This window comes from Eubalaena glacialis, chromosome 10 (genome assembly GCF_028564815.1).
Source record: "Eubalaena glacialis isolate mEubGla1 chromosome 10, mEubGla1.1.hap2.+ XY, whole genome shotgun sequence".
In the NCBI taxonomy this organism is placed as follows: domain Eukaryota; kingdom Metazoa; phylum Chordata; class Mammalia; order Artiodactyla; family Balaenidae; genus Eubalaena; species Eubalaena glacialis.
In genome coordinates, this window is record NC_083725.1 from 50,616,151 (window position 1) to 50,628,398 (window position 12,248).

Sequence of the window (12,248 nt, forward strand, 5' to 3'; positions counted from 1 at the left end):
TTTGGCTGCGCCGGGTCTTAGTTGCTGCACACGGGATCTAGTTCCCTGACCAGGGATCGAACCTGGGCCCCCTGCATTGGGAGTGCGGAGTCTTAACCACTGGACCACCAAGGAAGTCCCCCTATCCCATATATTTTAAAATGAACTGGTGAGGTTCTATAAAAGCCCTACTGGCATCAGACTGACGTTGAATTGAATTTATAGATTTGAGAATTGATACTTCTATGAGATTGCATCTTCCTGGATGTAACTGTTTATTTTGATTTCTTTGAGTTTTCAACAGTTTTATAATTTTCTCCATAAAGGTTATATATAACTTTTGTTAAATAAAAATACTGCTGTGTACTTTTGGTAACACTGTAATTGGTATCCTTTTCAAATTTCCTTTTTTTTGGTTTTGGCCATGCCACCGAGGCTTGCAGGATCGTAGTTCCCCAGTTAGGGATCTAATCCGGGTCCTTGGCCCTGAGAGCACGGAGTCCTAACCACTGGACCGCCAGGAAATTCCTGCCAAATTTACATTTTTAACCTATTTTTTGTTGGTATGCAGAAATACAACTCATTATTGTATACTGATTTTACATTTAGCAACTTTTTTTTTCCCTTGTTGAAGTATAGTTACAATATTGTGTTAGTTTCAGGTGTACAGCAAAGTGATTCAGTTATATATATATATTTTTCTCAGATTATTTTCCATTATAGATTATTACAAGATATTGAATATAGTTCCCTGTGTTATACAGTAAATCCTTGTTTCTTATCTATTTTATGTATAGTAGTGTGTACCTGTTAATTCCACACTCCTAATTTATCTCTCCCCCACCCGCTTCCCCTTTGGTAACCGTAAGTTTGTTTTCTGTGTCTGTGAGCCTGTTTCTGTTTTGTGTATAGATTCATTTGTATTATTTTTTAGATTCCACATTTAAGTGAAATCATACATTTGTCTTTGTCTGACTTCACTTAGTATGATATTCTCTAGGTCTATCCATGTTGCTGTAAATGGCAGTATTTCATTCCTTTTTTATGGCTGAGTAATATTTATATTTAGGAACCTCTTTGAACTCAGTCTGATAATTTAACTATAGAGTCTCTTGGGTTTTCCAAGAAGTCAATCATGTTTTCTGCTGAAAATATTTTTTCCTTCCTTTTCAGTTGTTATACCTATTCTGTCTTTGTCTTTTTTTCCTGGTTGAAACTCCAATAGTTAATGATATTGGGCATCCTTGTCACATTCCTAAAGTGAATATGGTATTAACATAATTTTGCAAATATCTAGCTAGCTAGCATTTTAAAAATTGCTTCTCGCAATATGCGCTAGATGTTAGCTTCATGGAGTTCAGGTGATCCTGTTTTGTTTACAATGGCGTCTTTGCCATTTTTTGAAAATACCAAGTCCTCTTCTGCCTCTGAGCCTTTAAATCTGCTGGAAAGGATGTTTCTCCAAATAACTTCATGGCTCACTTGCTCAGTTTTTTCAGGCCTTTGTTCAAATGTCTCTTTATCAGAGGCTTTCTCCGATCTCTCTCTATAAAATGTGTCATATAGAGTCTGATTCCACGTTTGATGTTTGACTGCTGACAGCTGTTAAGCCTTACCCCACTCCTTCCTCCCCTTCTGCCCCACGTTTGTGCAATAAAGCCTGGCTGCTTCTTGCTTTGCCACCTGTGGGAAATTCAAACTGCATGCAGAACCATCACCCTGGCCCTACCCCCTAACCACCATAAAACCCCCAAGCCAGTCTCCTCTCTCTGTTCTCTCAGGCCATTTTTGGACTTGCTTGGGAGCTGCCCTGCTTTCCCCAGAAAGCCTCATTATGGGAATAATAAAGTCTTTCATACACCCTTGGTATGTGTGTGACTTCGTCAGTCTCAACATCTGAGCTGAATTTTGGGTGGGGAGTCCACCTTTTCTCAGTGTGGATGCCCACAACAAAATAACATCCTCCTTTACAGTCCATCTTCTGCTTTATTTTTCTTCATAGCACTAGTACCACCTGACATAATATGTATTTGCCTTCCCCTACTATATAAATGACTGAATGATAGATCCCAGCATCTAGTGAAGTATCTGTCATCATCATTCATTCAACAAATATTTGAGTGCCCACTTTGGCCAGGTTCTCTTAAAGGCAATAATGCTATAGTGGTGATCAAAGCCCTTGCCATGGAGCTTACATTCCAGAGGGCAGGGTAGGTGTTCATTCAGTATGTATTTGTTAAATGAATGAATACTAATATTATTTTTGTCTGGAGGTAGGATATTAAAGAGAAACACAATATCATATTATGAATGTAAAATTTTTATTCATTTCTTTTGGTACAAACTAGTGTTTATTAAAAAATAATATTTAGGAATTTATACTCACAGGACATGTTATAGTTAACATCCAAAGACAAAAAATATTTCTTGACAATTTATTATATGCTTAGTACTAAAAAGCTCCTAAATCAGTGTTGGCATTACAAGATTAGAGAGTTGTTTTTGGCTCATGATTATTACAGAAAAACACTGAGGAAAATTTCAATCATTACAATTGGTAAAGGTATAATTTTCTATTGCATGAAGGATAGTAGTCATATTTAGCAATAGCCTCATTTATAAATTAAAGTATACTCACTTCGAGGTTGTATTTTGATGCTGTTTCTTTTCACTTCTCTTCTTGCAAATAACCAACAAGGCACAAACTGCTTCCAATTGACAGTCCAAACAAAGGAGGAATCATGGCTAACCGTCTGGTTGCTAATATTTGTTAAAAGCAAATTGCAAACTTCAGAGTATGGTTCAACATCACCAAAAGGAGTAAAGTTGCTCCCTCTGACCACCTTATTCCATGAAAAAAGTGTACTTTGACTTCTAAAATGGATTTTAAAAATTCAGTAGAAAGATTTAACAACTATCAACATTTTCAGCACTGATTTTTCTAATACCCAGAAACATCCACTTAGCAGTTGTAAGACTAACTTGAAAAACTGAATATACAAATGTAAATTATTGCCATTAGCTAGTAGGAATCATCACTTGATTCTTAATCCTGTTTATATTTAATTATAAACATAAGACTGATTTTTAGAATAAAAAGAATGAAGAACATCTCCATCATGTGTCTTTGTTCCCAATAATCCCTTTCAGATATATCTGTGAAGTAATACAGAGCACAGTGTTGACATACCTTTCATTTCAAAGGCCGAAAAAAATAGGGCTTATTAAGTAGTGAGATCATTTCTATTAGGCTTTATATTAGTATCAATTAATGAGTTAATCAGTCAAACGAGTATCAGTTGATTTAATCTCGCCCAAATGAATGGGTCTCTGTTGGTTGATCAATGCGATAGAGAAACTCTGCAGGTAAGAAGTATCCAAGATATTCCACTATATCTGGGGTGGTGTCATAATGGTAGTGTCCACCTTCTCCATGATGACTAAAACAATGAGTGTGCTCCAACCGCAAATCAAACCCCTAGGACAACAGAGAAGCTATCTGTTAGTATTCCAATTATTTTGCATATAACTTGTTTAAGGGGATAGGAGACCTTTTTAATTTATGTTACAATAATTTTTATTTTATTTTTTTTGGTAGGTAATACAGTCACATGATTCAAAATTCAGAGGGTGCAAAAGCATATATTCAGTAAAATGTATCTTTCCATCTCCTGCCCTCACCACTCACTTCCTTTCCTAGAAGGCAACCAAAGTAAGCAGTTTCTTCTATATCCTTCCAAAAGGATTTTTTTTAAATTTATTACTTGCATGGTAGTACTCCGCACCTACTGTGCTGTACGTTGCTCTTCTTCATTTAACAATATAGCTTTCAGATCTTTGTATATCAGAACATAAAAGAGCTTCCTAATTCTTTTATATCTACATGGTATTCTATTGTATGCACATACCACTTTCCAACTGACATTAGATTATTTCCAGTTCTTCTGCTATTACAGCAATGCTGTCATGAATAACCCTTTTAACTAGTCATTTTATGCACATAAGCATATATTTAATGATAAATTCCTAGACATGTAATCACTGGATCAAAAGATATAAATAGTATTTTGGTAGATATTTGCTTTGAATTAGTCTATATTATTTTTCTAGGGTAGAATATTAGAATATTATGAACAGTATATAGAACAGCAAATAAGATGATAGGAGACCTGAATCCTGTCCTGATTCTACTATTTAATAATGTGACTTTGGGTGTTATTTAAAATGCCTGTGCCTTCAATTCTCCAAAGGTAAAATCTGCTCTGCCTAAATCATAGGTGGTCAGATACTTGCTCCCTTACCTTTCAAGACAATTCTACAGACTATCCTAGTTCTTAAATAAGAACACAAAAAGTGCCGAATTCTAAAAGAATATTCTAAAAATCAAGCATTATTGCAATATAAAAGACAGACATAGACTTACTGGGTCTCTGGAGATAAAAACTGGCAGACAAACCAAAGGAGCCTTCATCTCATAAAAACGTAACCATTTATTCACATCTTCATCAGAGTTCAATGGGCAGGAAGAAAATTCTGCCGGCTACAATAAAAGGACATTAAGTAAACATACTGAATATTATTGAGCTAAAAATTTATATATAATTTCATTGTTAAAATCTTTAAGCCTTCTTATACATTCTATTGCTATTTTGGCACCAAGAGAAGTTATATACCCTAGTTTTCAAAAGGACCACCAATCAATGTGTACACACTAACTTAGGAATAAACTTAAGGAGGCAAAAGACTTGTACACTGAAAAGTACAAAGCATTGCTGAAACGAATTTTAAAAGACTCCAGTAAGTGGAAAGACATCTTGTGTTCACGGATTGGACAACTTAATATTGTTAACATGTCAATACTATCAAAAGCAATCTAAAGATTCACTGCATTCCCTGTCAAAATCCCAATGACGTTTTTGCAGAAATAGAAAAATCCACTCTAAAATTCATATGGAATCTCAAGGGACCCCAAACAGCCAAAACAATCTTGAAAAAGAAGAAGAAAGTTGGAGGTCTCACACTTACTGATATCAGGCTTGCTACAAAGCTATAGTAATCGAAATAGTGTGATACTAGCATAACGACAGGCATACAGATCAATGGAATAGAATAGACATCCCAGAAGTAAACCCTTGCATATATGGTCAAATGGTTTCTGACAAGGGTGCCATGACCATTCAATGGAGAAAGGCCTGTCATTTTAACAAATAGTGCTGGGAAAACTGGATATCCACATGTAAAAAAATAAAGTTAGACCCTTACTTTATATCATATACAAAAATTAACTAAAAATGGATCAAACACCTAAATACAAGAGCTAAAACTGCAAAGACTCTTAGAAGAAAACATAGGAGGGAAGTTTCATGACAATGGATTTGACTTTTTGGATATGACATCAAAAGTACAGGTAATAAAAGGAAAAATAAACAGGTGGGACTATGTCAAACTAAAAAGCTTCTGCACAGCAAAGGAAACAGTCAACAAAATGAAAAAGGCAGGCTATGGAATGAGAGAAAATATTTGCAAACCATATATCTGATAAGGGGTTAATATCCAAAATATATAAGGAATTCAATAGCAAAAAAAAAAAAGCCCAATTAAAAAATGGTCAAAGGACTGAATTAGACATTTTTCCAAAGAAGACATACAAATGGCCAACAGGTATATGAAAAAGCACTCAACATCACTATTCATCAGGTAAATGCAAATCAAAGCCATGAGATATCACTCACTCTAGTGCAGATGGCTGTTCTCAAAAAGACAAGAGATGAAGTGTTGGTGAGGATGTGGAGAAAAGAGAACACTTGTACACCGCTAGTGGGAATGTAAACCGGCACGACCATTACGGAGGTTCCTCAAAAAATTAAAAATAAAACCACCATATGATCCAGCAATTCTACTTCTGGGTATATATCCAAAGGAAATGAAATCACTACCTTGAAGAGATATCTGCACTCCTGTGTTCACTGTGGCATTATTCATGTTAGCCAAGATTGGGAAACAACCTAAGTGTCCATCAACAGATGAATGGATAAAGAAATTGTTATCTGTCTATCTTTTTAGTTGTGATATGTATATGAAATATTATTCAGGCTTAAAAAAAGCAGGAAATCCTGCCATTTGTAACTATAGATGAACTTGGAGGACATTATACAACACTAAGTGAAATAAGCCAGTCACAGTCAAATATTGCATGATATCACTTATATGTGGAATCTAAATAAGTCCAATTTAGAGAAACAGTATAATGGTGGTTGCCAGAGGATGAGGGGGTGGGGGAAATGGGGAAATGTTGATCAAAGGGTACAAACTTCCAGTTATAAGATGAATAAGTTCTAGAGATCTAATGCACATCATGGTAACTATAGTTAATAATGAAGTATTGTTTACTTGAATTTTAAGAAATCCTATAATCCTTTGGTATTTACAAATAGATTTATCTATAATTTTGTTGTAAATTGGAAAAGTAAGTAGTTTCATAAATGTGTCTTTCTATGCAGAATCAGCTGGCTTGCCATTTAAAATTATCAGGATAAAAAACATCAAAACAATACATTTTCTAATGGCTTCATTGTTAAAACAAAAAGGACATTAAGTTATAACACTTTTACACTTCATTTATTCGTTCATTCAGTCACCTACCAAAAATTATTTTAAAAGTCCTAGATGACCTGGTCTGTCTTCATATAGTATTCCGTCATTAATGTCTTATAAACTTATTATAGTTAGCCCATAAGATTATAATTTTCATGAGTTCTTTCCCTAAAACCACAACCATCTTTTTTTTTTTTTTTTAATAAATTTATTTATTTATTTATTTTTGGCTGTGTTGGGTCTTCGTTTCTGTGTGAGGGCTTTCTCCAGTTCCAGCGAGCGGGGGCCACTCTTCATCGCGGTGCGCGGGCCTCTCCCATTGCGGAGCACAGGCTCCAGACGCGCAGGCTCAGTAGTTGTGGCTCACGGGCCTAGCCGCTCTGCGGCATGTAGGATCTTCCCGGACCAGGGCTCGAACCCATGCAGGGTTCCATCTGCATTGGCAGGCAGATTCTTAACCACTGCGCCACCAGGGAAGCCCAACCACAACCATCTTAATAGCAAAGTCTATATAGGGATTCTAGCAATGAAAATAATGTTTCTAAGGCTTATACTCACATCTATCTCGATCTTTAATACAAACAAATTGAGAAGAAAGTTCTAATATACTAATATGAAAAAAGGACTCCAGCCGGACATTATCATACAAGTTGCTTTACAGTATTGTTTGTCATTTAAATTTGAAAGTAATATGATCACAGTAAAAGGATTTGTTCAGGGTGTCTTTAAAAGTTAAATTCTCAGGTCTTCCCTGGTGGTCCAGTGGGTAAGACTCCATGCGCCCAACGCAGGAGGCCCAAGTTCAATCCCTGGTCAGGGAACTAGATCCTGCATGCATGTTGCAACTAAGAGTTCGCATGCCGCAACTAAGAAGTCCACTAAGAAGCCGGCATGCCGCAACTAAAGATCCTACATGATGCAACGAAGATCCCGCGTGCCACAACTAAGGCCCAATGCAACCAAAAATAAACAAATAAATAAATATTTTTTAAAAAGGTTAAATTCTCAATGTATATTAAAAAGATCCTCCGATCTTAAGTACGTGTGCACACACGCGTTAGCGCGCGCGCACACACACACACACAGGCCTTTACCATAATATGAGTCTTCACTTTTCCCTTCTGAATCACGAAAGTACCTCCCATTCCTACAGGCTTATCTCCATAATGTTTTTCAAGAGTCTGTCTCATACAAGTCACAAAGTTAAGTTTTCCAGTTCTTCTTTTGGCTTTCACCTCAATGACCTAGAGAGGACATAAATATACATACCATTGTTCTAAGCTGCAAAATATTATGTAAATAACTACCCAAGTGAAACATTACATAATTCAATGCCATCAAGCAAATATTCACTTGTTTGCTTCGAGCACCCAGATATGAGAAGTGTCTCAATCCTCTAAGTCTTAATAATATATATAGTATTATAATATATATATATGAATTATGTATCATTTACTCTAATAATGTCGTATTTATGCTTTCTTGGACTGAGAAAGAGAGTTATAGCTAAATTTTATAAATTTATAGCCAAATTCTACACTGAACTCTAGAGGTTCTTATTATATGTCAAGGTGGTGAAAGACTGAGAATTCTTTGGTTTAAAGGGATTAACTTCTGATAACTGGAGGGAGGAGAAATGATTATGTTTTCTCATTTCCTTTAAAAATCTGGACTTCTGTTACCTTATTAGGTATTTTTGCTTCACTATCTCATTTCCCAAAGTGGCTGAAGTAGTTATCTCTACAAGATCTGGGAGTTCTCACAACAGCTAAAACTGAAATCATCTTTAAAAAAAAAATAACAGCTTTATTGGGGATATAATTCACATACCATACAATCCACCTATTTGAAGTATACAATTCAATGGGTTTCAGTATATGTATAGAGTTGTGCGACCATCATTACAATTTTGGAACATGAAATCATCCTTTTTTTTTTGTACTAACAGGAAGTAAATATGAAGTGAGGCATTAATTCTCCTCACCTCTTCTATAATTTTTTGCTCCCATCATTTCTGTCTATCTCAATCAATGTCTGATCAGTCAGAAATGAGTAAGTTACATATATACTAACTATATAGGTAGACATTATCTACTTCAGCTGCATGGTTCATCTATTTGACTAACTCACTCCCCACAGGAACATCCTATTACTTTTAGTTCCTTGGAAAAAAGGCTATCACTTACTAAGTATTATTCTTTATTTTTTCTTTTTTAAATTTTTGTTTGTGTTGTGTCTTTGTTGCTGCGTGCGGGCTTCCTCTAGTTGAGGAAAGCGGGGGCTACTCTTCGTTGCGGTACTAGGCCTTCTCATCGCGATTGCTTCCCTGTTGCAGAGCGTGGGCTCTAGGCACACAGGCTCAGTAGTTGTGGCGCATGGGCTTAGTTGTTCCATGGCATGTGGGATCTTCCCAGACCAGGGCTCGAACCCATGTCCCCTGCATTGGCAGGCGGGTTCTTAACCACTGTGCCACCAGGGAAGCCCAAAGTATTATTCTTAACCTTAGTTTTAAATGAGACTTTCACTCTGCCTGTAGTACTTTCTGAATCTTTCATAACTGGGTTATTTAAAGAAGTTTGGGACTTAGATAGCTTTGGATTTTCTTAAGAAAACTACATTAGTAGCAATAAGCATTCAAATTTTTAGCTATCTGAGAACTTTTGGAGAATGCTGCATTTTTAGAACAAAATCACCTTTCCAGGTTGGCCTTCACTGGCAAAAAGATTAGCCAGTAATGCAAACCCAAAATCCTGATATTTCTCACTGTATTTCTCAAGTAGGCACCCTCCATCTGCAGAGTTAACATGAGCAAAGTAACTTCCATTCACAGGAGGTTTGTGTTCACTTTCTGTCTGAACAACTGGCATAAACTGAAAAGAAAAGTAAATAATGTAATTAGTCAATCCTAGTATCTCTATGCAAAGAGAACATCTTGAATAATGTAACAAAATATTTTGTCCTAGACTTTAAGACATTTTATTTCAAGATCTAATAATAAAACATGAAAAATAAAATATTTAATGTTAGATTCAAAATGTTAAAGATTTACAAATATCAAAAAACTGAAAAAACATTTTAGAAAATGTTTACAGTATTATAGTGTTTCTATAAGATTGTGACATTTGCATCAAAATTTCTCATTTATTTATTTATTTATTTATTTATTTATGCCAAGTGGCTTGCAGGATCTTAGTTCCCTGACCAGGGATTGAACCCGGGCCCTTGGCAGTGAAAGTGCCGCGCCACGTCCTAACCACTGGACCCCCAGAGAAGTCCCTAAAATTTCTCACTTAAATTTTAAACTTTTTCTGTCTTGAACACCAGGCAAATTATATTAATGTTTCTGTAAACGGACTTGTATGATTACTGATTAACAGTCACACCTGTAAGAGGCTGTGAGAGAATGGGCAGACTGAGCAGGTTATTCATTCTTCTGTTCGTGAGATGTGAAGAAACAGTGATGTTTTTATGCTGGAAATGTGTTAACATACCAAGTGATAGATATTACCTTTTGTAAATAATAATCATACTACTGGGGTAGGTCCCCGCAATTTGGTCTGAAAGAGGGAGTTGATTAGATCATTAAATATTTCATTCATCTTCTGATTGAAAGCTGCCCTTATACCAGCAAAGATCATAGAGAACTTAGGAATCCTCTGATGTGTAAGGATTGAAATCTTTCACGTCCAGAGTCCTCAGCAAATCACAGTAGGACCTTCGATGGACTCCTCTAATACTGAGTGTATGCCATAAGAAAATCTAAATTAGAGATGAGTGCTCCATTTCAGTTGGACTAATTGGAGCATGTGCTAGACTCCAAATCTGTATCAAACAGCAACAAATCTGTAGAGAGGTATGACATCAACCACTTACAATTCATTCAGAAGACAAGATTTCTGATAGGGCAGTAAAAGGAAAAAGGCAAACTAAGTGTCAAACCAATAAAATAAAATAATTATATATATGCTGACCTCAGAATTGAATCCAAGAGTCTGAAATGGGCCTGCTCCTGCTCCAAGAACAAAAGCTCCAGGAAGCTGGATTTCTTTTGCGATTTTATTTAGATCATAAACCTATACAAGAGGAAACACATATTATTTAAATCTTATTTATATAAATTCCCAGGTTTACTTTTTATTACTGTATCCATTAACATTTCCTTGTCACATTGGTCAATGGACCTTCTAATAATAAAAACAGGAATCAACCCAATTTTCATAATCTTCATGTGAATGTGAAAAGTAAAAGAAACTTACTTTTTTTTTATTTACAAGAGGCAATAAGTAAGGCACACCTCCTACTTCTGCAATTCTAGTTTTCCCACAGATACCTAAAAAAAATAAATAAAAAAAGCCATCTTAAAAATAGGCAAACATCTAAATTTAAGTATAAAATGCCAGAAGACACTAATTTATTAAGAGTATATAACTTTTCAGTTCATAGTTTTACAAATAGCAGGGGTTGGAAAATGTAAGTAGCTAGGATCCCTGTCCTGTTCTAACTTCCTGTGTTTCTAATACTGTCATAACCAAGCATGACTTGATATAGTTAGTAGCATAAAGGCAATCGAAAGTTGATGATACACAACACTGTAAAGCAACTATACTCCAGTAAAAATTAATAATATAAAAAAAAGAAAGTTGATGATAGGGCAAGGGCTAGCACTGCAGCCAGTGTTTGGATTGGATGAGGTTTCTAGAATTGGTCTATAATGACTTATTCCTTTAAAAATCTTTCTTTTGGGGGAGGGAGGGTTTTAGCTAAAATTATATTTTAATTTAAAATATCCTGGTAAAATATTACTTCTTTTAAAAATCCATATTGTGGGGCTTCCCTGGTGGCGCAGTGATTGAGAGTCTGCCTGCCAATGCAGGAGACACGGGTTCGAGCCCTGGTCTGGGAAGATCCCACATGCTGCGGAGCAACTGGGCCTGTGAGCCATAATTACTGAGCCTGCGCGTCTGGAGCCTGTGCTCCGCAACAAGAGAGGCCGCGATAGTGAGAGGCCCGCGCACCGCGATGAAGAGTGGCCCCCGCTTGCCACAACTAGAGAAAGCCCTCGCACAGAAACGGAGACCCAACACAGCCATAAATAAAATAAATTTAAAAAAAAAAATGCAAACCTTTAAAAAAAAAAATCCATATTGAGAAGTCCTCTTGTTAGAGTTGTTTGTTCCAAGGTTGTTTATAAAAATGACAAGTAATTTTAGGTAACTTCAGATGCTGGGAACTTTCTACTTACATTTTTAATTAAACGTCACAGGTACAGCTAGACACTGTTTGGGAAAAGGCACATTTTTTTTTTTTTTTTAATGTAGAGTGGAAAATCATTACCTTTTATCTGAGAAAAAGTAGTCTTATAAATTTCATACTAACATCATTCCATAATAAATGTAGATATAATTGCTCAATTCAGCTATGCAGAGGACACATGTACAGAATTCTGTGAGGTTCCATTTATAATTAGGGATTTTGGAAATGTTTTCCATGGGATCGGCAGAAATTACTCACTTATAAGACTCAGAAATGATAGTAACATTAAAGTTTACAGAAGCCATTAGAAGGACTATTTTAGTAGTCTAGGGAAAAGACAAGTAATGAGCTAAAAACAGATGAGGAAATTAAGAAAAAGAACAAAGAAAGGAGAATAGGCAACTACGGTGAAGGAATGAACT

General features: G+C 35.8%; 1 protein-coding gene across 6 annotated transcripts in view; it reads right to left on the reverse strand.

Annotated features, from left to right (window-relative positions):
• Positions 1-2,281: 2,281 nt before the first annotated feature.
• C10H11orf54 (chromosome 10 C11orf54 homolog) overlaps positions 2,282-12,248 on the reverse strand; it is a 29,234-nt gene continuing 19,267 nt past the window's right edge. For 4 of the 6 annotated variants that reach the window (XM_061202710.1, XM_061202711.1, XM_061202709.1 and 1 more), the window contains 6 exons: positions 10,830-10,903; positions 10,545-10,646; positions 9,267-9,443; positions 7,668-7,817; positions 4,403-4,519; positions 2,282-3,457 (listed from right to left, as the gene is read on the reverse strand). In XM_061202710.1, the coding sequence (XP_061058693.1) occupies positions 3,284-3,457; positions 4,403-4,519; positions 7,668-7,817; positions 9,267-9,443; positions 10,545-10,646; positions 10,830-10,903 (794 nt within the window). In that variant the 3' untranslated portion in view covers positions 2,282-3,283. The remainder of the gene's footprint in view (positions 3,458-4,402; positions 4,520-7,667; positions 7,818-9,266; positions 9,444-10,544; positions 10,647-10,829; positions 10,904-12,248) is intronic. The other 2 variants (XR_009702298.1, XM_061202712.1) reach the window with 2 other exon arrangements.